The following is a 27016-nucleotide window of genomic DNA, read 5'->3' on the forward strand; positions in this document are numbered from 1 at the left end:
GTCTGTCTGTCTGTCTGTCTGTCTGTCTGTCTGTCTGTCTGTCTGTCTGTCTGTCTGTCTGTCTGTCTGTCTGTCTGTCTGTCTGTCTGTCTGTCTGTGTCTCTGTGTGTGTGTCTGTGTCTGTGTGTGGTTGTGTGTGTGTGTGTGTGTGTGTGTTTAGTGTTGAAGGGCCTGGTGGAGATCAGATCCCCTTACCTGGAGGAGCTGCTGTCCCTGCTCATGACCGTCGGCACGGCAGGCTCCGTTGCCATGGTGAACTCTCTGCTGCTCCAGGAGATCGACGAGCAGAGTGTGAAGATCGAGGCCGACGCCAAAACGTAAGCAGCAAACACACACACACACACACACACACACACAAACAAACCATCAAACAAACAAACAAACAAACAAACAAACAAACAAACACACACACACACACACACACAGATCGAGGGCGACGCCAAAACGTAAGCAGGCCTGGAAACCACCCCTCTCAGAAGGCAGGCCCAGCTGGGGGAAGAAATCCCTGTCAGCACTTTTTGGTTAAGACCTAAATAAAGCTTTGTTTTCTGCTTGGTCGGTGTTAATACGGTTGTTTCTGCGTAATGTCTGCTTTTACGACACAGGGGCTCGGGCCGCAGTTTAACGAGGCAGTTTTGCCACCATATGGCACTGAGTTGTAATAGAATTTTCTGCTCGTGCAGACCAGCTTGATCAGAATACATGCTGAAATACAGTTAGCTCTTGCAGACCAGCTTGATCAGAATACATGCTGAAATACAGTTAGCTCTTGCAGACCAGCTTGATCAGAATACATGCTGAAATACAGTTAGCTCTTGCAGACCAGCTTGATCAGAATACATGCTGAAATACAGTTAGCTTCTGCAGACCAGCTTGATCAGAATACATGCTGAAATACAGTTAGCTCTTGCAGACCAGCTTGATCAGAATACATGCTGTAATACAGTTAGCTCTCAGCTTGTGGTGGTGGGTCACTTTTTAAAGCTCAACCTTTCGTGCATGTAAACTTAGCTGGGTGTTTCTTAGGTGCAGTTTTTGAAGCAGAATAAAGACTACTTCTATCAGACCAGTTGGCACAATGTGTCACATTATGACTTTATTTTGACTTTGGAACTTTAACTTTTATTTGATGTATATAATAGATAGATAGATAGATGGATGGATGGATGGATGGATAGATGGATAGATAGATAGATAGAATGAATATATATATATTTTGCTCTATGTTCCGCTTGTCCCTGCTGGTGCACTAACAGTCATGCATGTATCTGGTTGTTGCCCCCTCCCAGCCCGGAGCTGAGCAGAGCGGGGGCGAGTGCAGGCCTGCTGGTCGACTGGCTGGAGAAGCTTGACCCAGAGGTCATCTCTACATGCCCCGAGCTTCAGCAGAAACTCCTGTTTGCATTAAACAAGGTGATTATAAATGGCATACTTGGTGTGTGTGTCTGTGTGTGTCTGTGTGTGTGTGTGTGTGTGTGTGTGTGTGTGTGTGTGTGTGTGGGTGTGTTTGTTTTTTTCCCTTCTGTGCATCTGTATTTGTATGTGATGACATCAGTCAAATAAAGCTTACAGTGAAGTCTTGACCAGTACGTTGAAAAACAAGAAACAATACGTATTAAATCTTGTATGGTTCTTAAAATACCCTTCCCCTGATCTTAAAAAGTGAAATATCAACGTGTGTGTGTGTGTGTGTGTGTGTGTATAAAAGGTATAAAAAGCCTCCTCAAATTCAAGTCAAAAAGATTTCTTTTTGTATGGTAGATTTTCTCATCACCTCACCTTTCCTGTCGTCTCATAAGGACGTGTTGTGACTTGAAAGCAGCCTGTTTTATCAGTTATGTGGCTTTGATTACTTGGAAAACAGGCCTTGTGTGTGTGTGTGTGTGTGCGCGTGCGTGCGTGCGTGCGTGTGTATTAAGTGTGTGCATTATGTGTTGTATAATCCATAATGAAATTGGCGTGTTTGTCTAAGCACCTGTCCCCTCTCTCCTCCATAGGCTAAAGGTTCCCAGGTCAGCCTGACTCCGTCCTACAGGCCGTACCTCCTTGCACTGCTCACACACCAGTCCAACTGGAGCACCCTGCACAAGTGCATCAGCGCCCTGCTCAACAAGCACAGAGACCAGAGGTGAGCGTGTGTGTGTGTGTGTGTGTGTGTGTGTGTGTGTGTGTGTGAAATACAAGCACAGAGACCAGAGGTGAGCGTGTGTGTGTGTGTGTGTGTGTGTGTGTGTGTGTGTGTGTGTGTGTGTGTGTGTGTGTGTGTGTGTGTGTGTGTGTGTGTGTGTGTGTGTGTGTGTGTGTGTGTGTGTGTGTGTGTGTGTGTGTGTGTTGTGCGTGCGTTCTGTGTGTGTGTGTGTGAGATACAAGCACAGAGACCAGAGGTGAGCGCGTGTGTTGTGTGTGTTCTGCAAGTGTGTGTGAGATGCAAGCACAGAGACCAGAGGTGAGCGCTACCCGCCCCCAGCCAGCTCACTAGCCATGGCACTCAGCCACCTAGACACTAACGCAGCTCTAAGAGCAGACAAGACATGCTGCTGATCACTGTGTGTGTGTGTCTGTGTGTGTCTGTGTGCGTTTGTTGTGTGTGTGTGTGTGTGAGAGACACCTTGGGAGTTAAACCAGTGACTTTTGCCTTCATGCTGTGCACAGCTCTGCCAGCCTCACTCTCACAAGCTCAGTTTTCACACCAAGGTATAAAAAGCCTCCCCAGCAAATTCAAGTCAAAAACAAAGTTTCATTTGTATGATAGATTTTCTCATCACCTCACATATCCCGTCACCTCATAAGGACGTGTTGTGACTTGAAAGCAGCCTGTTTTATCAGTTTTGTGGCTTTGATGACTTGGAGAACGGGCCTTCATGTGCACTGAATGCCTTTCTTGAGGGAGAGATGTGAAAGTGTAGCTCTGCCGGTACACCGGACTAGCTAGCTGGCTCTGCTTGGCTTGGTAGTGTGTGTCTGCGTGTGCGTGTGTGTGTGTGTGTGTGTGTGTCTGCGTGTGTCTGCGTGTGTGTGCGTGTGTGTGTGCGTGTGTTTGTGTGTGTGTGTGTGTGTGTGTGTGTGTGTGTGTGTGTGTGGCTTGGATTGGTGCTGCCAGTCTGAGGAGCTCAGATGTTGCCGTGGCACTCATCCAATCCGTTTGCAATGCCATTTTGCTCTAAGCCTGTTAGCGACACTCCCGACCCGAGCCAATGTCCGTGGAGGTTTCCCAGACCACAGTAACTGCCGTGCAAATTATGGGATGGCAACACCAAAACTGTAATGTGTTGCCGGGGTAAGCTCCCTGTGCCTGTCAGCTTTGGGGCCGCACTAACAGCCAACCAGGGGGTTATGGGTGGTAGGGTCTGTTCCCAGGCGTGCTGGTGTGAATGGGCTTAGGCCTTGTGCTCGTTATGGTTCTGATCCGGAACTGTGATTCTGTCGCAGGCTGGACCCCAGCTCGGCCTTGGACTTCCTGTGGGCCTGTGGTCAGATCCCCCGCATCTGGCAGGGCAGGGACCAGAAGACGCCACAGGTATGACAACAAGCATCTAGCTGCACCTGTACATACAGTGTGTTTGTGTTTGTGTTTGTGTTTTGTGTTTTGTGTTTTGTGTTTGTGTTTGTGTTTGTGTTTGTGTTTGTGTTTGTGTTTGTGTTTGTGTTTGTGTTTGTGTTTGTGTTTGTGTTTTGTGTTTTGTGTTTTGTGGTTTGTGTTTGTGTTTGTGTTTGTGTTTGTGTTTGTGTTTGTGTTTGTGTTTGTGTTTGTGTTTGTGTTTGTGTTTGTGTTTGTGTTTGTGTTTGTGTGCAGGTCTGGCTTGTCATTAAACAAAGCCATCTTGTGAACATCTTTATTAATTGCACTCGCATTAAATTGGCAACAGCATCTAGCTGCCATGTATTGAATTGTACACACAGGTTTCATAGTTTCTACAGAACATTTTGACTGAAATGCGTGTTGATCCACTCTACTCTCATAAGGTTGTAAAACAGATGAATGACTTGGGGTGAATTGTGTCCAGTTTGTTTGTTTAGTCTTTTACACCGCAGAGGGTAACCTTTTGACTCCGAGCTTGAAAGCGGAGAGCTGGTGCTAGCAGTATCCACACCCTTTTAGAGTGTCAGCCTTCGTAGGGTGAATGAATTAAGAGTGAATTAATCACTTCTCTCACTTTCTTTCTCTCTCTCTTTCTCTCTCTCTCTCCCCCCCCTCTCTCTCTCGCTCTCGCTGTCTCTCTCCCTCCCCCTCTCTCTCTCGCTCTCTTCCTCGCTCTCTCTCTCTCTCCCCCCCCTCTCTCTCTCGCTCTCTTCCTCGCTCTCTCTCTCTCTCCCCCCCCTCTCTCTCTCGCTCTCTTCCTCGCTCTCTCTCTCTCTCCCCCCCTCTCTCTCTCTCGCTCTCGCTGTCTCTCTCTCTCTCTCTCTCTCTCGTCTTGGTGTGTTCTCAGAAGCGGACAGAGAAGTTTGTCCTGCGCCTGAAACCAGAGGAGCTCATCAGCCTGGTCGACCTGATCCTTTTGGAGTCAGAGCTTGAGAGCCGCGACGCATCAAGTGCCAAGACGGCCTTGGACCAGGCTTCCTGCACGCTCGTCCAATCACGGCTGCCGCTGGACCAGGCTTCCTGCACACTCATCCAATCACGGCTGCCGCTGGACCAGGCTTCCTGCACGCTCATCCAATCACGGCTGCCGCTGCTCCACAGCTGTTGCCACGGCGACATGGAGAGCGTGAAGAAAGTGGCGGAGTACCTGATTAACTGCGCCAGGAAGTGGGGGGACAGGTGTGTGCGTGTATGTGTTTGTGTTTGTGTTTGTGTTTGTGTGCGTGTTTGTGTGTGTGTGTTTGTGTTTGTGTGTAGGTCTGGCTTGTCATGAAACAAAGCCATCTTGTGAACATCTTTATTAATTGCACTCGCATTTATTGGTCAACTCCCCATCCACACGGTAGTTCTGAGATTTCAACTCCGTACTTAAACAGAAGTTCGTGCTTACAGCCTGCACATGTAACCGACAACCTAGACATGCGCACACAAAGTTTTTTTTAATTATTATTATAATTTTTTTGCATTACTCACTGCAGGCGCTGTGTTCCCAAGGCTCTTTAAACTTGCTGATAAAGACTGTTGATAGACTCCAGATTTCACTTCCTGCTGTTGGAAGTGTCCTCTCCTGCCAAGCTCTACGGTCCAGACCAGGGGTGCAGCGGTAATTAGGTCTTCTGGTGTGAACCTGAAAAGCAGCAGAAGTGGTCATGGCACTGATCTCCGTGCAGCGCTCAGCCGACGATAATGAAGTCGAGAGGATTAGGGCGTGCTGAAGTTACACACTCTCACTTTCCTTCCCTCTCTCTCTCTCTCTCTTTTTTTTTTCTTTCTCTCTCTCTCTTTCTCTCTGCTTGTGTTGAAGTTACACACTCTCACTTTCCTTCCCTCTCTCTCTCTTTTTCGTTCTCTCTCTCTTTCTCTCTCTGCTTGTGTTGAAGTTACACACTCTCCTTTCCTTCCCTCTGTCTCTCTCTCTCTCTCTCTCTTTCTCTCTCTCTCTCTGCTTGTGTTGTAAATTACAAGTCGCTAGCTTAGCTTAGCAGTCAGAGATCAGGGTGGCAACTCTTTGTGCTGGCAAAAACCCCTCGTCTTTCATGAATATGCCTTTGAATAGCGCTTTAATGAGGAGGCTTTGGCCAAGGTCAAGCAAAATTATCCGAAGAATTATAGTAACTTAAGGCGAGCTAAGCTGCCTTGTGCCTTTTTCTTTTTTCTTACACAAGTAAGGAAACTGGACTGGGATAAGACGGTGGCACAAAGTATACTTGTGTCCGTGTGTAGGGATAAACGGTTGTGTCTGTGCGGTGACATTCTCTCCGCAGAGCTTTCTTGTGTGTCCAATGCTGGATTAGCCGGTGTAGCGCACAATTAGCCCCACAAAGCAGGGCGCTGTATGTTTGTGTCTGTGTGTGTGTGTGTGTGTGTGTGTGTGTGTGTGTGTGTGTGTGTGTGTGTGTGTGTGTGTGTGTGTGTGTGTGTGTGTGTGTGTGTGTGTGTGTGTGTGTGTGTGTGTGTGTGTGTGTGTGTGTGTGCGCTTGTTTTGTGTGTGTGTGTGTGTGTGTGTGTGTGTGTGTGTGTGTGTGTGTGTGACTCTTTACTGTGCACAGCTCTGCCACAAAGCAGGGCGCTGTAGCCCAGAGTCAGCGGCGGCGGTGACTCTGGGCTAAGAGCCGCCTCTGTGGGTGTACTTTCCATTTGTAAACGACACAAAGGCCTTTGTCTGCGGGGAGAGTTTTAGCCGTGTTTACGCGACACTCCTCTCTCTCATGTCCGTGTTTATATTTAGTCTGCTCCGGGAGCGTGTTTGTTTATAGTGTCGTCTGTCCCTGTGTGAAGACTTCCCGGTCATCACTCTTATTTTGTTGTGACCAGTCGACTTGGTTGGCTTTTGTTTCGTCTTGTAATTTTTTTCCCCCGCTCATGATTTAGACTGTGTGGGTAATCTCTGCCTCTCTGAACTAAACTAAACTGAAGCACTTTTTCTTTTTGCCTTACGTCTGCAGCGTGATGAGCAAGCGATGCCAGAGTCTCCTCCTGCAGATCTACCTGCACTTCCCGGAGATCATCCAGCGCGTGAATCTGCCCGGGGCCGTGCTGCGGAGCGAAGGGGCAGCAGATGGCAGCACCTGCAAGGTAGGAACACACGCAACACACACACACACACACACACACACACACACACACACCCATTCAACACAACACAGCAGCTGTTTCTCCTCCCTCTCTCTCTCCAGGTGAGAGTAAAGATGCTACCACAGTTTTTGCATCATATTCGTAATGTAATATATCACGATATATGGCACAAAAGATAATCCTGCATTTGTTTTTTTCTTTGCTCCATGAACATATACTCAAGCCTAATGATTTCACTAAATTAACCTTTTGGTTGATGTACCTCACACATATTTCTCACCAACCTAAATCATTAGCAAATGCACAAATACATATTTTTGCTGGTTACTTTAGTTATTTATCTTACATTTTTAGGGTCTTTTGCATGGTTTTACCACATTTACATGCCAAGCTTTAACTCTAGTGCAGGACCAGTCCAGTGTACATATGTGATGTATGTGCTCTCTCACTTAGCTGGATGAGGCAGGAACACACACACACACACACACACACACACACACACACACACACACACACACACATATGTGATGTATGTGCTCTTTCTCCTAGCTGGACGTGTTGGTGCATCGTCTGATATCACTGCTGGGGGACACGGCTGACTCCAAGTCTGCCGAGAGCCGGGCATCGGATGCCAACCTGGCCTGCAGGAGGCTGGCAGTGTCACACCCAGTGCTGCTGCTCAGGTGAGAGGAGGGGAGAGGTTTACTCTACAGTGCTGCTGCTCAGGTGAGAGGAGAGGAGAGGAGGGGTTTACTCTACAGGGCTGCTGCTCAGGTGAGAGGAGAGGAGGGGTTTACTCTACAGGGCTGTGGTTCAGGTGAGAGGAGAGGAGAGGTTTACTCTACAGGGCTGTGGTTCAGGTGAGAGGAGGGGTTTCCTCTACAGGGCTGTGGTTCAGGTGAGAGGAGAGGAGGGGTTTACTCTACAGGGCTGTGGTTCAGGTGAGAGGAGAGGTTTACTGTACAGGGCTGTGGCTCAGGTGAGAGGAGAGGAGGGGTTTACTCTACAGGGCTGTGGCTCAGGTGAGAGGAGAGGTTTACTGTACAGGGCTGTGGCTCAGGTGAGAGGAGAGGAGGGGTTTACTCTACAGGGCTGTGGCTCAGGTGAGAGGAGAGGTTTACTGTACAGGGCTGTGGCTCAGGTGAGAGGAGAGGAGGGGTTTACTCTACAGGGCTGTGGTTCAGGTGAGAGGAGAGGAGGGGTTTACTCTACAGGGCTGTGGTTCAGGTGAGAGGAGAGGAGAGGTTTACTCTACAGGGCTGTGGTTCAGGTGAGAGGATGGGTTTAATTCAATTCAATTCAATTCAATTCAATTTTATTTGTATAGCGCCATAACAATACAATTGCCTCTCGGCGCTTAACAGAGCCCAGAGCCTGAACCCAGAGCCCAGAGCCTGAGTTTACTCTACAGGGCTGTGGTGATGCAGTGGCAGAGCAGCTGTTTTGTTGTTGTGTTTCAGCTTTGTCTACAGTTTTCATGTTTTTTTTATGGTACATTTTAAAACACCTGAATGAGTTAATTAACAGGTGAAGGAATTAATGAATTAAGGAAGGTATTCACGTGTTTTCATCTCTAAATGAAATGCATCTCGTTTTCCATCCTGGGAAAAAGCTGTGAAAGAATGTGAAAATACCCCGAGCAGTTGAGCAGTGAGTGACCTTTCTTATTCCCAACCAGGCACCTGCCCATGGTGGCTGCCCTGATGCACGGCCGTGCACACCTGAACCTGCAGGAGCTGCGGAAGTCGAACCACCTGACGTTCTTCGCCGACGTGCTGGCCATCCTGGAGCTGCTGCAGCCGCTGGTCTTCCACAGCCACCACCAGGGGGCACTGCAGGACTGCCTGCTCTCCATCATCAATGTCCTCCAGGTACAGGAGGCAGGGTGCAGCTAGAGCAGTGGTTCTTAACCTGGGTTCGATCGAACCCCAGGGGTTCGTTGAGTCACTCTCAGGGGTTCGGCAGGGGTCAAGACACACACAGTATAGCCCGGGTCACACTAGCAATGTCGGGACGTTTTTATGTATACCTATGTTTTGAAGAAATTATATTTTTATATTTCCAATTACGAAGGGTTCCGTGAATGCACTGATGAAGCTTGCAAGGTTCAGTTACTCCAATAAGGTTAAGAACCACTGAGCTAGAGAGAACAGACTGACGTGATGGTGATGATTGTTATTGAGACGATAATGAGGTGTAGGGTGGTGGTGATGTAATGAATAGACCCCAGTCTGTTTTTTTATGAGGGAGATCTTTGGATATCACAATATGGGCATGTAGGATTAAAGGGGTCATTTTTAAAGTAAGGAGTTGCGGCCTCCTACATTAGGCGATCTTTCGGCTTATAGTTGAGTCTTTGGCAGTAAGCACAGTCTTTGCTGTTTACTTTCAATGACAATATAGTCTGCCATTCCGTTAGGCTTTGTCTTTGTAAAGTGACCTGAGACGACGCTCATTGTGAAGGACTGACTGTGCATGAATACATAAAATTGATTTTGACACAGTAAAAAGTATAATTGGAAGCCTATTAAAAAGCCAAAAACATATTACCTACCAAAAAAGAATAGTAATAAACCACTCTAATTCAAAGATGGCAATGCTTTCCCAATCGTAATCATATCACAAAGCCAAAAACACAATGTTGATTTATTGTTTGTCACAAATTGTTAGTTTCTCAGTGTTACATACGTGTATTAAAGACGACTTGTGCCCCGACTTAGTCTGGGAAGTCCCGCCCCACTTCTTCCGGCCAAATTGATTTTGCCTCAGAACTGGGTCTGGCCAAGTTTGCATACCCGTTCATTTCAAGATTTCCAGAATCCTTGGAGCCAATCACAAACTGGCTTTTGGCTACCTGGCGCGCCATTGGCGGATTTAAACTTACCACGGCTACGTTACAAAATCTACTGCACGGAGAGTTTTTAAACATTGGACATGGTGGCCGCCAAAGCACCGCAAAACTTCGATAAGGCAAGTTTTCTTTGAAAACAGAACAGAAACTTGCCCTGGAACAATTCATACAGAAAAAATATGTGTTTGCTTTATTACCGATCGTTGTATTGTTGTATAGTATCGTTGCTCTGATTGGTTAAAGGACTGTCCAATCAGGTGGCTGAAGTGGAGCGCCGTTGAGAGTTGGCCAGACCAACTGAACAAATGGAATGCAGTGAAGGGGCAGGGAATTCCCAGACAAGCCCCGACTACTTATTTGTAAAGAACACATTAAGCCTGAAAAAAAGGTTAAACGGTGACTTAAGCTGAATAGACACTTAATGAGTTGCCGTAAATAGCAGTACTCCATTTGCTGTTTGTCAAATTAACGACGTCTTGAGTTCTTCTCCTGCATCTTTAGAGGTCCAGCGGAAACAGGGGATGATATTGCTGTATTTCACACACACACACAGCCACGCACACACACGCACACACACGCACACACACGCTCACACACACACAGCCACACACACACACACAGCCACACACACACACAGCCACACACACACACAGCCACACACACACACAGCCACACACACACACACACACCCACACAGCGGAAACAGGGGATGATATTGCTGAATTTGTCTCACTTTGTAGAACTTCAAGAGGACGTCCCGCCAACAGCCGACAGCTTTCATCACCAAGTTTGTGCTGTTCATCCAGAAGTACCTTGCCCACGACGCTGCAGCCGCTGTGGCTTATCTGCAGAAGCACTCCGACATTCTACAGTAAGGATCTCATTAATGTTAACATCCGTTTGTTATAATGGCTCATAATAATACATTCATATTTACATACATTCGTTGTAATGATATATATATATATCTTACAAAGGGGCACCACTGACATGGAATAGGGAAACTAAAGTGAGGGGAAAATATTTTCTTCAAATGGAAATTTGTGGAGATTTCAATGACGTTTTATATTTTATCTATATTATATTTATAGTTTATGTTAGTATCTTTTCAGCACTGGATGCACCCAAACACATCTTGCCTTATTGTTGTAACTCTTGACCTTTGACGTCTGGTTATGTTAAGCAGAGTGAGATTGCCTGTTCATCTTTGTGTGTGTGTGTGTGTGTGTGTGTGTGTGTGTGTGTGTGTGTGTGTGTGTCTGGGCCGGGCCGGGGCAAATTCCATCTAAATCCAGCTCTCTCTCCGCCTGGAGACATGCTCAGCGTTAAACGCACTCCTCTTTTATACTACACGCTTCAAAGTAGAAGGCAAAGACTGAAGCGTCTTACAGAGCAGCCACACTAAGAAAGCCCATTTTTGTGGTGATGATGGAGGACTAAATTGAGCCAAATATTTTGGCCTTGTCGAAAGCCATTGTGTCGAGGTTGTTTGTTGATGTGTTAGCGGTTTCGCTTGTGCTTTTTGTGTGTTCTAAATCATGCACTGGGTGTGCTAGCTTTGTTCTCCCCGCCAAAATATTTAGTGTGTGAGTGTAGCCTGGGATTTGAAGCAGGTTTTCGTGTTTGTTTCCTGGAAAGCGAGTTCTTTAGAAGATGATGTGTTTATGAGTGTTGCCCTCTCTCTTCCTGTCTTTCTCCGGTTTTTGTTTTTGTTTTAGTTTTATGTCTTCATGATTCATTCCAGTGCATATTCTATTCCTATCCACATAATCTCTCTGTGACGATGTGATCGTCCCTACAGGTGAATATGCTCTCTGGCTGCCACGCCATTGAGCCGGGCTCTTTGGTGTGGCGGTCAGAGCGCATGTTTGGCACTTCGTTGACCCGGGTTCGAGTCCAAGTGGGGTGACCACGTTCTCCCTTCGCTACACTCTCCTTTATTCTTCTTTAAATCAACTCCTCTGTGTGTTCCTGTAGGGGTCTCTCCTTAGAGAACCCAGACCTGGTCCAGTTGAAGTCCCTGCTAGCCGGACTGACACTACCTGTGAGGAGCGGATCATCTGAGAGTCCATCCGACAACAGAGACGGTACTGCACACACCCTCCTCACACACACACACACACACAGACACACACACCCTCCTCACACACACACACACACACACACACACACACACACACACACTCGACAATGAAATACAACACTGTAGACACTACACGATACTGTAGGAAAAATGCAATGAAAACTGTGTTTTCCACTTTATTGACTGCAACACTTCAGTTTGCCCCTCAATAACTAGTCATGGGTGTTGTCATCCCATTGTTAGAACATGGTGCCAAAAGCTTTGCTGCTCATTTTAGACAGCTATGGCAGGCCTCGTCTATAGTGATATGTCTGGCCGTCTCCTTCCAGCAGAGGACTCCTCGACGGGATCCCTCCCTCTGTTCAGCATCGCGGCGTCCGTGCCGCTGACCGCCGCAGACATGACCAAGTACCTGAAGAAGATGTCCAGAGGAGAGGCTGTGGAAGGTAAGAGCCGTCGCCAGGTTATTCCCCCAGATCAGCCACGTGGCTCTCGGTCACTTAGTCTCTACCTCTCTCTAGCTCTATGTCCGTCTTCCCATATCTCCACCTCCACCTCATGTTTCCTTTCAACCACCCTCTCTAGATGTGCTCCAGGTTCTGACTGAAGTGGACGAGAAATCGAAGAGGAGCCCAGAAATAATACAGCACTTCACCGTAAGAAAGTCTTTTTCCTCACGTCATCCTGAGTTGAAACCAAAGTGTGGAGATGTTTTTTTTTTGACTAGCATGTTTTTTTTCTTCTTTTGTTCTAGAATGATCTTCAGAGGCTGATGAGCTCCCCTGAGGAGCTGTGTCGAAACATGGCTTTCAGCTTGGCCCTACGCTGCGTCCAGAACACCCCCAGGTAGTGCGGACACTGTTACGGTGCAAATCCATACAAGCGATCTGAGCGACGCGATCAAATTCCATTGCTTTGAGTGGGCGTGTTCTTTCTCTGAAATGTTGGCCGCTGCCGGTGAAATATCGCTCCTCATTTGCATAAGTTTGAGCATGTTCGAATTTTCATCAGGCGCGTCGCTCAGATCGCTGGTTTACGTCACAATGGAGCTGGCTCCCGTTGAAATGCATGGGGTCGCCCAGATCGCGTCGCCCAGATCGCTTGTATGGATCTGCACCGTTAGGGAATTTATCCTAAACTTTTATAATATGTATCAGATTAAAGACACCACAACCAAAGTAAAGTTAATTCAGACTGTGCTCGCCAGGCCTGGAGGAGAGGAACGTCCGAGTTCTCTCTGCCCTCCTGCTCACACAGGCTGCTTTTATTAAACGAGGGGAGTGCGGTCATAACTTTTACTTCTGCATAGCAACAAGACAGTTGGGCCTTATCAGTAGAAAAACATTACATGAGGCAACTGGTTTCAAGGCCTTCTTATGTTGAGGGGTCTTCCTGTGGAAAAATACAGCTTGACTAACAAAAAAAGAACATTTAGGCACAGCATATTTGAGCAAGAACTTTTAGTTAATACATTCATGATAAAATATACGAATACTTCCTTTAACAGACACCCAGTCACATTTGTTCGGCAGGGGGAACATGAGCTGTCTGTTTGTTCATAACTCACAGGTGTGTCGTCTGTGCATAATTCACAGTAGGGCTGGGAATCTCTTGGCACATCACGATTCTATTCGATTCCGATTCAGAGGTCAACTATTCAATTTTAAATCGATTATCGATTATTGATTTTAATAATCGATAAATAAACTTTTTTTTTTTTTAATTACAAAATCGATTATGAACTTTTCTGAATCGAGAGAGAATCGTTTTATGGAGAATCGAATAATAAATGTTTTCCCCCACCCCTAATTCACAGGTGTGTCGATTGTGCATAACTCACAGGTGTGTGGTCTGTCTCTCTCTCCCTCTCTGTCTCACTCCATTCCAGCCTGGCTGCAGAGTTTCTGCCCACCTTCATGTACTGCATGGGCAGTGGAAACTTTGACGTCGTGCAGACCGCTATCAGGAATTTACCGGAATACGTGCTGCTCTGTCAAGGTAATGGGCTTATACACTGAATTTGAACACTGAATCATACACTGAATACAATTCTGAATTTTATACACATACGCATACAGAAATGTATTCTGTTTTGATGTTTTTTGTTGTTGTTGTGTTTGTATATTTGAGTAATATGTGTAAGCACAGTGAGAGCCACTGCAGCAAGACAAATTCCTTGTTTGTGCAAACTAACTTGGCCAATAAAAGCTGATTCGGATTCTGATGTTTTTTGTTATCTGTTATTGCAGCGCATGTGCTCTTATACACTGAATTTGAACACTGAATCATACACTGAATAAAATCCTGAATTCATACACAAACGCATACAGAAATGTATTCTGTTTTTGTAATTCTTTTTGTTATCTGTTATTGCAGAACATGCTGATATATTGCTCCACAAAGCGTTCCTGGTTGGGATGTACGGACAGATTGATACGAGCTCCATTATCTCTGAATCAATGAAGGTCCTCCATATGGAATCCACGACATAGAGCCCAAGACTGTGATGGAAGATACGTAGCAACTGTGTCATGATTGTTTCGTTTTTTTTTACTCCGTTTGCCCCCTTTAGATATTTCTGCTGTCATATACCAACCTTGTGCATCACTGCAAAACCTGTTTCAAATTGTAACTTTTCAAAGTGTCATCAGTTTTTCGGAGGATTTGGGTAGTTTCGAGTGAGATTTTTGTCATTGCATATCTATAACTGGACAAGGAGAATAAGTACGATTTTAGTTTTTACTCTTTCATGTTTAGGTCTTACATGAGAGGATTAATGCTCAGTGTTCATGAATTAATGATTGTTTCAAAAAAAAAAGAAAGAAAAACAATAAATGACAATTTTTGTCAATGTTTATTTTTTTTGCATTGTTTGAATAACATATCCATAGAATAGATAGTTGGGCGGGGGGGTGCAGTGCTTTATATCTCCTTGTCTGTATTCAGAATAGCAGTATTTGACGGAAGAATACTGTGGATAATGTGAAGCGTTTGAAGACTTGTTAGTCCAGGACCAGAGGGGCTAGTACTGGGTCAGTGGTTCTCTACGACTCTGGAAGATGCCCTTTCACTATCACTAGCTTTCTTTGTTTCCCCCCCCCCCCCCCCCCCCCCCCCCCTATATTCCTTTCTGACTAATTTAAGCTGCGCTGTCAATGCTGTGATGGAAGCCAATGTGCCATGAAAGTGAGATGTTTTCCTCTGCGGTGTCACTGACTCCATCTGGGAACCTCTTCACAGAGTAAAAAAAAAAAGAACGAAAGGAAAAAAAAGCGCAAACATAAGAGCCTCCATGCGGGTTAGGCCTCCCTTCCTTTTCCTCACTCCGGGTAAATTAACCAAGTCTGTAATTGTTCAATCACGTACACCGAAACCCCAAGCTTGAAGGCTGGGTGCGGGTAGTGCTGCCGTCCCCAGACTGAGACTCTGCTGCTGCAGTCTTGGGTTACCACAGGGTCCCGGCGCGGAGGACCCTGTGTGAAATGGGGGATGACTGCGTTGTCGCGGGTAGGCATGCCTCCACTAGTGGGGGGTGGGGGTGTCGACTGCTTCCACTAGTGGGGGGTGGGGAGGGGGAGGGAGGTTGGTGGTGGTGGTGGTGTCGACTGCTTTCTCTGACAGCAGCTCAGTTGGCAGGGCACATTCATTTCGATGAAAGGAGCTTCCTCTGAGCGGGATGCTGCCATCATCCATGGAGACATTTTCTCTGTGCGGTGTGCCCCCCCTCCCCCCCCTCCCTTTAACATGTCAGACGTAAGGAGAGGCTGGGGGTAGGAGTTAGGCACGTTCATCTTATCAAAGTTTATCTCAATTTATCCCTACTCTGAAATCAATTTCATTGAAATTCAGTACAGGTCTTTTATTTTATTTGTTTAGTTGTTTTTTGTTTTGATTAGTGTATCACTCACACACACCTCCTTCACGTTTTTTTTTTTTATTGTTTAGAGAATTCAATTTTCACAAAATTAGTCATTTAGCAGAACATCCCCACTCTATGAAATTGGTCTTGTTTTCCATTGTTTTCCAATCATAAAAAGTTTGCCTACATTTGCTCTCTATGCTTAAGCAAACCCCCTTGTGTGAACGGCTCTAAACCTCACCCAGTGTTTTTCTCATTCACTTTATTGTGGTTTTTTTTCCCCCTTTTTGTTCAGACTCTCGAGAGCTTCTGCTGGCAATTAGCGTGACGAGCTAATTGCTGTGCAGATGTTGTAATTACTCTCGTCTTCTATAATTTTTTTTTGTACTGGATGAAACTCTTGATCAGTGCTAATTGCGCTTGAAAGGTGTCGTGTAACACAGGGTACTTTGGGCTGGAGACACACACACACACACACACACACACAAACCCAGAGTGCTAGTTTCATCAGCCTGCTTCTAATGCCTTCAGATCCCTCTGCTCTTGGTTGGACGCCAGCCCATTGGCTAAGTGTCAGTCGAGCAGAACGGGGATGAGTGACTGATGTAGGATGGGTTGAGGGGGGTGGGGTAAAGGGGGTCGAATGGGCGCTTGGTTGTTACTGAGGGACTCTGATGGGCCAACTGACAAGGTGGTAACCGCTGGGTTTTTCATCTTTGTTTTACACTCTGTTTGTCCTGAAAGACTTCTGTAGTTCTGCCATGAGAGTGTCAGAGTGAAACATCTCAGATCTTGACTGAACAGCCTTACATTGAACCATTGGAACACAGCAGTTTGCCACGCTTCTCTCACTGTTTGCCCTAGGCTCTAAGCAGTGGTGTAGTGGTCCCTGGAGAAGTGGGTATACTCTTCATTTTTCTTAAGCAGCCCATACAGCACAGGATAAACACCCTGTTTTGAGAAGTGGTTATACGCAATGCTGTCTGAAAATAAAGTTGGTATACTCCGGTTACCTGCGTATACCCGGGACTACACCATTGAGCCTGACATAAAGATATGTTGAGCACAGCTTTAAAAAGGCTCTTAGATGAACAACTCTTTGCTGCATTTCAGCGCCCCACAGCCATGCCATATCCTTTAAGGTCATTCACATACTTCATGTGCCCCAAAATTGGTGGCATCATTGATGCTGACCTGTGTGTCCAGAGGAGGAGCAGTGGAGAGGGGAGTGGGGGTGTGTGGAGCGCCTCCCTCCCTCCCGTGTCTCACTCACCTCTGGTAGGGACGGCGATGTGCTGCTACCTGCCCGCTCGCACACCTGTTGGGCTCCGTCTCCCTCTCGACAGCAGCCTGTTCCTTAGATCATCTCCTCTCCCCTCCACGCTTGAGTTGCGCTTGGCTGGCGTGGAAAAAAAATGTGGACGAGGCTCTCGCCTCCCTTTTGGCCCTGACGCTTTGAAGTGTAAAGTGTGATTGCTTTTGGATCGCGTCCGCTTCTTCTTGAAGGCTTTGACATGAAAAGCAGCCAGGGCCTCTCAGGTTTACCCTCTCGCCAGTGATCCGGGACTAAACCAATCATCCTCCTGACTAGGAGATACAATTACCAGAGTGAGTGGCTAAGAGACAGAAGGATGAGGGCGGGATGTACCTCAACACAACACATCATACCTACTACCAGTGGCCCCTATACAACTAGTGATACAAGAGTATCAGTCACTGCGGTTACATGTGTCCAGATTTCTGGCTTTATCGGGTTTAAATCGAAGATTTAGACTGAGATTTGGACTACAGTGTTTTAAGTGTGCTCTGAATTGTCTGGAAAACTGTTGTCACCTCAACACAACACATCATACCTACTACCAGGGGCCCCTATCCAACTAGTGACACAAGAGTATCACAGTCACTGCGGTTACATGTGTCCAGATTTCTGGCTTTATCGGGTTTCAATCGAAGATTTAGACTGAGATTCGGACTACAGTGTTTTAAGTGTGCTCTGAATCGTCTGGAAAACTGTTGTCACCTCAACACAACACATCATACCTACTACTAGTGGCCCACTATCCCGCTATGGACACAAGAGTATCACACTGAGATTTGGACTACAGTGTTTTTAGTGTGCTCCGAATCGTCTGGGAAAACTGTGGTTACTGCTAACATTGGTATTCAGCGCCGATGAGAATTACTGAAAAGTTAATTAAAAAGGACCATAGGGTTATCAGTGCGCCGGCTAGAGGGGTTCCCACCCATATCTATGTCATATGCAAAACAACGAAAGCTGCTCGAAAAAGTTTGGGATTTGAACCTCGGTCTCTTGATGAAGCGCACTCTCACTTCAGACAGCGAAAGTCGAGCCGTGGTGCGCGTGTGGATGACTTTCCCATGACTCTTCGCCGGGGTAATCATCCATCTTATCTCGAGCTAAAATGGTTCATCAGCTGACGGGTCGCTCTAATGGACGAGTATTAATGGCGTTTAGCAGCGTTGTTCACGCTCGCCGTCATTCCAGGGCTCTGTGCCGACACATCCGAGGAACAAATCCGATAGTTTTCGCAGAGGGGCCCCCCCCCCTCTACCACCCACCCCACCCCACCCCCCCGGTTTTCAAATGAGAACACGATTCAATATAAAGAGCCTCTGTACCCTTCGCAGTTGAAGTTCACAGTGTTTCCATGTCCGCTTGTCTGTGGTTAATTTGTTTCCTTTCACACGTCTTCCGGATGGAAGTTTGAAGCATGACCTTGTTTTGTAACAGAGGACAGGCAGCTAGACAGGTTCGCCCCCTGTCCTGCTCCTGAAGAGGATTAGGCCTATCTCCCCCCCCCTCCTCTTCTTCTTCTTCTCTAAAGCTTCTGCTTCACTGCTTAAGTCTGTGCATAACGCTAAAGTGATAATGCATCATAAATCAGTCTGCGGCAGAAAGCAATTAGCCCGACTAAATTATGATCCAACCGAAGAAATGGATCAATCAAGAGAATTCGAGCTAAACTAAAGAGCAGCCTCCGAGCTCATTTGACTTGGTTAATGGTGCCTTGAATGAGGCGGCACAACAAATGGAGACTGATGTGTTCATTGTTTACTGATGTTACCCGAAGGTTTTGTTATATTTTGTTTTGCGCCATGCTTAGCTTTTTCTTTCATACGATCCTTTTTATTTTATTTATTTTTTTAACATTCCACAATTGAGATTAGGGGCCTCATTGAAAATAAAACAGATCTTTGCTCTCTGAATATGTCTATTCTTTTTTCTATATTTCAAGGGGAATGACAGCAGTTGAAACAAGCCTATTTAGATTTAGGGCGCCATACTCTAAGGAAGGTGAAATCTTGGTGGGTGTTTAATCCTAAGAGAATGTTCTGCTTGTCTGGTGTATCTGTAAGTCCACCGCTGATACCCTGGCTGTTGGCTAAGCCCTGTATGGGTTTTTTGGAGGACTCACTGGCACTGCGAGTACCTGCCAGATCAATAGAGGAGCTGTGTGAGCCACCGCCATTGTCGCTCCCAAAGCCGTTCAATTATCCACGAGGAGCTCATTTGTAAATGGGGTTCCCATTCTGGTGGATGAACTGGTTGCTGATTAACTGGATAAGCGGGCTTTGGGGGGAGCACTGGCAGACCAAACACAGCAGGGAGTGAGGCTCTTGCTTCTTCCTCACATCCCCGACAATCCCCTGTGTCTACCCCAAGGGCCAGAGACAAACAGAGATGGCGATTTAGTCACCGCCACACACACACAGTGTTTATTTAACCTGCCTTTTTTTCTTCCAGTCAACAGACCCCTCTAATCTTCTCCACTCTTCTTGTCTTTACACTCACCCAAGCCCAAAGAGATGTTGTCTTTGTATGGAAAAAAAGAATATTATTTTGTAGAGAAGGACACAGTTAAATTCCATCTTCCCTTGCTGTCCTGGATAGAGGCATGGCTCGTCTGTTTTTAGCTGTATTTGTTTTGTCTATTTGGAATGTGATACATTTCATCACACCTCAGAAAAAAGCTTCTTGTTTCTGTTGCGTCACACATCTGTGCAGCACATCAGTGACTTCAAGGGTGTTAATGGCGGTCAAGTATTTTAAAAACAACAGTAATGTGGATTTGTCCCATCGGACCTGTGTTTTGTGTGTGTGTGTGTGTGTGTGTGTGTTAGAAGAACAATGGACCTCTGCGCGTCTTTGTGTGTGTGTGTGTGTGTGTGTGTGTGTGTGTGTGTGTGTGTGTGTGTGTGTGTGTGTGTGTGTGTGTGTGTGTGTGTGTGTGTGTGTGTGTGTGTGTGTGTGTGTGTGTGTGTGTGGGGGGGGGGGGGTTGTTTTGGTGTTTGGACAGGTGTGGAGAGTAGGTGGTGTGGCCTCTCCTCCGCCGGTGCTGTGGCCGCTCCACTCCGGCCAGCTGTTGTGAGCTGATCAAAGCCGGCGTGAAGCGTCCCATCCCAGCGGTGAGCGGCGGTGTTCTCGGCACGGCGCTGTCTGATCTGAAGAGGTGATGTGGATCAGGGGATTAATTGAGACACCTGCGTGTCTCTCTGATGCGCTAGTCATCAGGACTCCATCAACACCACCACCACAGCTGGCCCGAGACTGGGGACTGGGAACATTTGTGTGTGTGTGTGTGTGTGTGTGTGTTGTGTGTGTGTTGTGTGCAGTGGAGCTGTCTGTCAATGTTAGTCACCTCTTACTCTTCATCATAACATTCCGTGGGTGTGCAAAACTTTTTTGCCAAAACTTGTCTTCAAATCCAAATGGCAGTCTCAACCCCCCGGTATAAAGTTCACGATCCCCTGACTTCCGTTGCATTGCTTATGATTCTAAACATTTTAGGGTTTTTTTCCCTCCTTTTCTCCTCTAAAAAAAAGTCCCCGCAAATCGGTTAAATGGAGACAGGAGAGGAGTGTCCTAATGGAATTAAACACATTCCATTTACCTGCTTGACGCGGAACAAAAGCGCCTGACATTCTTCTTCTAACGGAGCAGACTGTGGGCTGTGAAAGTGATCTGTTTTCAAAGGCGGAGGATCCCTGACCCGCAACCCATTTTGGAGCACTCTGTCCCAAGCCTCTGTGTGTGTGTGTGTGTGTGTGTGTGTGTGTGTGTGTGTGTGTGTGTGTGTGTGTGTGTGTGTGTGTGTGTGTGTGTGTGTGTGTGCCTGTCCCAAGCCTGCTCCTTAACAATACACCCTGTTTGGACAGGTGATCTCATTCCCCTCCCCGCTACACTGCCTCCTGTACGACAGTGAGAGTCGGAGCAGAATTAAGTGTGGGAAAATCCATTTTACTTTCCGTCATCCAGTTACAATATTCCCCCGTTCCAGATGTTTAACCTTTAACCCTCGGAATTCTTTATTTAAACAAACGCCCGTCGTTGATGAGTCAGAAACACGCAGCTCTGTAAGCTCATCAACATGGCTCTCATTGTAATGAATCAGAGAGGCTCAGAAATGTCACGGAAGCATTTTAACTCCGTAAATGAGCCTGTAAATGAATGTCAATTGTGTGGGCCAATTAGTCAGATGTGTTTACCGTGTAAACAAAATCTGTTTACCCCCCCCCCCTCCTCCACCCACTCCCACCCCCATCATAACAACTACCCGGGCTCTACAGATTTCAGTAAAAGCCTTGCATGTAACCAGAATTGACACACACACACACACACACACACACACACTCAGCAAAAGCCTTGCATGTAACCAGAATTGACACACACACACACACACACACACACACACACACACACACACACACACAGCAAAAGCCTTGCATGTAACCAGAATTGACACACACACACACACACACACACACACACACACACACACACACACACACACAGCAAAAGCCTTGCATGTAACCAGAATTGACAATTTCTGTGTTGTTCTTGATTGTCCTTTTTTTCTGTTTCGTTTTCCTTCATTTCATTTCCTGCTGTCTTCAGCACCTGTCATCCGTGGGCACAGGCATAACAGTGAAACCACAGCGAGGACCTTGGCAGATGATTGACAGGCAGGCATCCCCCATCCCGCTGCCTACGTGTCTCTCGTAACGTTAACATCTCGGGTACAGTGTTATTTTTTTTTGTCCGATCCATCACACAGATTGTGAACGCTCTGGATGGCAAAAAGTGTCTGAACTTGTTTCCGTGTCTCATCGCATACAGACAGACAGACGTGCCTTTAGTGCGCAGAGGTCACTGCCATATAAGGTGATGGGTGGGGTGGAGGTGAGCAGAATTACTGTTTTAACAGACTGATGAGGAGTAATAATGATGCATCATCATGTCTTCTGATTGGAGGGGATTTCTCATTAGGGGCGGGATCAGCAGTCACAGGTGGGGTCATGTGGTTGAAGAGGGAGGCGGCCCTCAGGTGAGAATAAGAATCACACCTGAGGACAGGTAACAATGCTCCCTTGGCAAAGGGACGTCTTGCTTTTACTCAACACATCTCTTCAACTCACGTCTTTCCCCCTCCGTTGGATGCCTAATCGTTATCTGAATGCTCAGTTAACATTGAGATCATTTGTGCTGTGACTCATCAGTTGCATCTGAAGAACAGCTAGAGGTTGTCCTTTGACACTGAGGAAGGACGAAGGGACAATTCTATTGCAAGACACAGAACTTCTCCTATCAGTCTCGCATCCGATGAACTTGAAATTAAACCACGCCGACCTATAGACCAATATTTTTTTCGTGCCGTTGATACATTTTTTTTGTGGACGGCACCACTTGAGGAACCCCGAGTCCGTCCGTCGCGCTGCCATGATGTTTGGACCGGGGCAACTGATGACGGCTCTCAGCCCCCCACTCCTGCACTCGTCGGCGGCTCATCTGTTCCCCGCCGCCTTCCACCCCCGCCTGGGGGGCTCCCCTCAGATCCTGCTGCCGGGGGGGCACCTCTTCAGCTACGAGTTCCTGCGGAGCTACCTGCACCCCCAGCCCTGCAAGCAGGCGCTGTTCCTGGCCTCGCAAGCAGCTGGGCTGAGCCTCCTGTCCGAGACCGTGGGTGAGTACTGTCGTGACCAGCCTGATAACATGATTTTGGGTACCTTGTCGCTAATTGCTATTGATAAGGTTAGCGTTAGTGTCTGCAATTGATTGATTACTGATTGTAGCTTGTCGGAAATATTTGTCTTGTCATTCATCCTTTCTTTTTGGATTAGATAGGGGGATCTTTTTCAGTCAGGACAGAGAGTGGATAGCTTATCAGGTTTTGACTGTTTGCACTGTCTCCCAGTTGATGACAATACTGTGGATTAATGTCCCTCAGATCACAGTTTGGTCATTTAAGGGTATCTGCTTAACGTAATGTAAAAGTTCTTGTTTGTGCAGGCAACATATTAGATAATAGAATTAAAAGACAGAACCGTTTATATGGCAAAATAGCTACGTCTGATAATTGTTCACCACTCTCGTTGAACATCTTTTAATGGGAGTCTAATGTTTACAAAAGGATTGGCTAACAGGTCGTAACTAACAATCAATTATCTCCAGCCCGGTTGCTAAAGAGGGGCTTAATGAACACTGCAGTAATTATCCAATCTAGAGCCATTAGCCCGCCGTTGTTGCCCGTTGGCGATGGTCTAATTGGTGGCTGTGATCCGGTTTCCAGATGAACAGCGGCCAGTGAAGCAGCGTCGGGCGCGGGCCAACTACAGCAGCTGGCAGCTGGAGGAGCTGGAGAAGGCCTTCGAGAGCACTCACTACCCCGACGTCTTCATGCGGGAGGCCCTGGCGCTGCGGCTGGACCTCATCGAGGCGAGGGTGCAGGTGAGCGAAGCCTCTGCCCGGAGAAAGAGTCAGCACCACACACCCTCTGGCAAAGAGATGGCACTCAGTGGGGGTCACTGTAGCTCACACAGTAGCACACCGACCACATTCGGGCTTGACGCCCATGGAGGACACGGGTTCAATTCCGGCCCCGATGTCATTTCTCCAGTCCACTCCCCACCTCTTCTCCCTCTCATTTCCTGTCCCACTCTTAACTAACCTATCAAGTAAAGGCATAAAAAAAGGCCAAAAACAAATCTTGAAAAAAAAAAGAAGAGATTGCACTCAGCACTCTGACGTCCGTACATGCATGCCACACATACTAACAGAACTTGACATTGTGTGTCAACTCTGGGTTATTCCTGAAATGCACTTTTTTTTTCTTCACTACTTCCAGTTAATATTAAGCAAAGTCTGACAAAAATGTCACAGGATATTAGCCTGAAGCCTACCTGCAGAGTCTCTCAACGTGTTAAATAATCTATGTTACTTACGAAAGATTTTCAAACTCACACACACACACACACACACACACACACACACACACACACACACACACACCCACACCCCCCCCCCCCCCACACACACACACACACACACACCCACACCCCCACCCCCACACACACACACACACACACACACACACACACACACACACACACACATTCATAATTTCACTCATGCCTGGTGTCATCTCCAGGTGTGGTTCCAGAACCGCAGAGCCAAGATGAGGCGGCAGATGAAGCTGCAAGGACACGCAGGGGACCCGTGCAGCAGACGGGATGGCGGCGGCGGCGAGTCAGACAGACAGAAGGCAGACAGATCCAGTCTGAGCGGCGGGCCAGAGCCGGAGGGAAACCCAGACGCAAACCACTGGGAGAGGAAACCAGAGCGGGGAGGAAACTGCTCTTGGCCCAAACCTCCCCTGGCGGCCATGTTGGCTCCAAGCGCTCCGAGCGCCGGAAGCACCCAGAGGTCCGAGAGTCAGGAACGGGATGAGCAGGGGCGGCCCAGTCCAGATGAGTTCCGGTCGTGCAGCATTGCCAAGCTGAGGGCCAAGGCCAGGGATTACGAGGCAGAGATCCACAGCACTGTAGCCAAAGCTGGGTGGCAGAGGCAGCTACAAGCCCATGCGGCGGCCGCAGAAGTGCCGAGTGACTGAGGTAGCGCCTCATACTGTGTGCCACATACACACACGTTTTGCTCCTCCGCAATGAGACGACGCAGAATGTTGTAAGAACCGTGCAGTTTACTACTTTATTTATTGTTGCCTCAGAGCAACTTGGGCCAGTGAGACCACTTTTTCTTTTTTGGTGTGCAAATAACTTCCTAGATATTATCAAACAAATTCCATTAGCTTTCTCATTTGTGCATTAAGCCACACTATTATCTTCCGCTTCCTCGTAAATGTGGTTGATGAAACTGAATATGAAATTGGGGTCTTTTTATTATGCCATACCAATTCAATGGTTTTGCTTATCATCGACTGCTTACTTAAAGAAAGATACCAATCCAGAAAGTTGAATTTGGAAGTAATTATATAACGGTTTGCTACATGAGAATCTGTTCGTTTTATTGATCATTTTCTTTTTGAATTTTTGGACTCCAACCCCAAACACACAAACAAATGAACTCATTCAGTCATAGCATCATCTTTTTTTTTATTTTACTTTTGTATTAAATGCATTTCATAATACTGTTCTGTTGTCTCCAAAAAACATTTAATTTTGCAAAAATAGGCTTATCATATTGCAACATATTGGGCCTTCAATGGCAGGTTTACTTTTGTACTTATTCAATTAAACGGCATGTGCACTAAAATATCTTTCGTACAACGGGAATCCATCAAAACTCTTGCTGTTCCATGAGCCGTGATGTGATGTCAGGTCAGTGTTGATACTGGGAGAGGAAATGCTCTGATGAGTTCTCAGTGATCTCATCGAGGGCTGGATCTTGCCCTGGCTATCCTGTTACCTCCACAGCAGACAGAGGAAGGATGCCTGCAAGCTGCCACAGGCCCTGCAGAGGAAACAATGGCCGTGGCTGAAAAATGACTGCCCTCACTGACAGAGCCACTCGTCAGAAGATTACATTTGCAAACACACTTGGACTCTTTGGTCTCCACCGGTTTTTGAAGACGAGTTCAGAGTGAAGTGATTTAGTATTTGTGTATCTTATTTCATTTTCCTCTTACAATTTTCTGTTGATTTTCTGTAACAACTGCTGGTGTAAATGGCCACAGATATTACATGCAGTGCCTATTTGCAGTGCAAAGATTGCTTCCGCCTCTGGAAGGAAGAGGTGGTAATATTTGTCCAGAGGACTCGCTTGCGAGAATGTATCTCAGTGGTGAACTCAGTATTACCCCGTAGAACACAGAGAGAGTATCTCTTCTATGCCAAACTCATCTCAGGTCTTTCAATAACCGTATTTCATCTTCCAGTGTTGATGTAGGCCCGCTCTGTGTCTTTTCACTTATGTGCCTTATCCTACTCCTGAGGCAGTGAGCAGTGAGGCGGTGAGGCGGTGTACAGTATGTTTGGGATATTTATGGGGACCGGGGACACTGGAAATATTGAACATTCTAGTTTTTTTTTTTTAAACAGGCACAGTAAGGGGGTACTTCCAGTGGTGTAGTGGTCCCTGGAGAAGTGGGTATACTTATCATTTTTTTAAGCAGCCCATACAGCGCAGAATAAACGCTCCCCTTTTACTCAATGCTGACAGAAAAATAAGTGGGTATACTCCGTATACCTGCGTATACCCTGGACTACACCACTGGGTGCTTCTTGAAATGCTGGATTAGAAGCATGGCAGGCTGCATGGAAAGTGCAAAAGAACCACGTGAGGCAACAACCTGTGCTTAGTGAGAGACTGCCCTCCTCTGGTAATGATTGCACTGTGAGTGACAGAGGTTCATCCTCCTACTTTATTATATGAAGCGGTAAAGCACACACTGCTGTCCTGTTTCCAACTTGTAAATGACCAGAGATGTGGGGGAGTGGAAATGGAATGCTCATGTGCTATACAGTAGTGTTATAAACGACAACAATGTGGAAATAAAACCGTTTAAATCACTCTCACCTGTGCCATGATCTCTGGAAGACTAAAACAATAGACAAAACATCAGGAATGCCAGATGAATCTCACATGAAGATTGCACCAGCAAAAAAACTGCACAAGGAGTCAACTTACAACATGACACCTGTTTAAGGAGAGTTGTGCTATTGGTCAATATTTAAAGAGATAGTGTGCACTCGAATGTGCTTTTGGAGCTGAAACTAAATGATATGCCTGTATTGTGATGAAACACATCAATGCTGGTGTTCACATTGACATCATTACCAAGTCTGTATTTCATTGGTTGAAAATGGTTCAACACGCCATCTACTGTTTAAAATAATTCTGAACCTTGCAAGGCCCATGCTTATGTAGAGTCAACTGTTTTGGACTTCTCTACGTCATGGAATGTATATAAAAAAAGAATGTTTATGCCCCTCCCTCAGTCCTTTGCCCACTTCTTAGCATCTTGCATGGAGTGGGTCAACTAGGCTTAGAGCTGGGAGTGAACTTATACTTTAAGTTGGTTTAACCACTATTGAATTAGTTTATTTTCAAGTCTATTTTAAACTATGTCCACTCCTGGCTTAGTGCCTTGACCTGATGGCGTTGTGATATTTCCGAGGATCCTAGTTGTTTGCCAAAATGAATCAACAAGCACAACAGAGGCGTTCATTGTTCTTTTTAAACACATTACCCTACTTCTGTCTGCTCATGCTGTAAACCTCTGCAAATTAGAGCGAAAGCGCTTGTTAGCACCC

At 46.6% G+C, this 27016-nt stretch overlaps 2 protein-coding genes across 3 annotated transcripts in view; both read left to right on the forward strand.

Moving 5' to 3' along the window:
• ints1 (integrator complex subunit 1) overlaps positions 1–14302 on the forward strand; it is a 48188-nt gene extending 33886 nt beyond the window's left edge. Inside the window, exons 34-48 of one of the 2 annotated variants that reach the window (XM_080855890.1) lie at positions 161–317; positions 1290–1413; positions 1998–2128; positions 3430–3517; positions 4428–4759; positions 6526–6655; positions 7205–7338; positions 8334–8526; positions 10247–10377; positions 11484–11593; positions 11919–12035; positions 12175–12245; positions 12344–12435; positions 13478–13587; positions 13966–14302. In XM_080855890.1, coding sequence (XP_080712016.1) covers positions 161–317; positions 1290–1413; positions 1998–2128; positions 3430–3517; positions 4428–4759; positions 6526–6655; positions 7205–7338; positions 8334–8526; positions 10247–10377; positions 11484–11593; positions 11919–12035; positions 12175–12245; positions 12344–12435; positions 13478–13587; positions 13966–14081 — 2036 coding nt within the window. In that variant the 3' untranslated portion in view covers positions 14082–14302. The remainder of the gene's footprint in view (positions 1–160; positions 318–1289; positions 1414–1997; positions 2129–3429; positions 3518–4427; positions 4760–6525; positions 6656–7204; positions 7339–8333; positions 8527–10246; positions 10378–11483; positions 11594–11918; positions 12036–12174; positions 12246–12343; positions 12436–13477; positions 13588–13965) is intronic. The other variant, XM_080855891.1, reaches the window with a different exon arrangement.
• Positions 14303–22190: 7888 nt separating this feature from the next.
• On the forward strand, positions 22191–24357 carry LOC308379224 (uncharacterized protein; the record flags this gene model as incomplete). The annotated part of the gene is made up of 3 exons (XM_080856282.1): positions 22191–22431; positions 23038–23195; positions 23896–24357. 3 exons carry the CDS (start codon positions 22191–22193, stop codon positions 24355–24357), a joined length of 861 nt encoding a protein of 286 aa, XP_080712408.1.
• Between the last annotated feature and the right edge of the window lie 2659 nt (positions 24358–27016).

The sequence above is a fragment of the Sprattus sprattus genome (assembly GCF_963457725.1).
Source record: "Sprattus sprattus genome assembly, chromosome: 18".
NCBI lineage: Eukaryota > Metazoa > Chordata > Actinopteri > Clupeiformes > Clupeidae > Sprattus > Sprattus sprattus.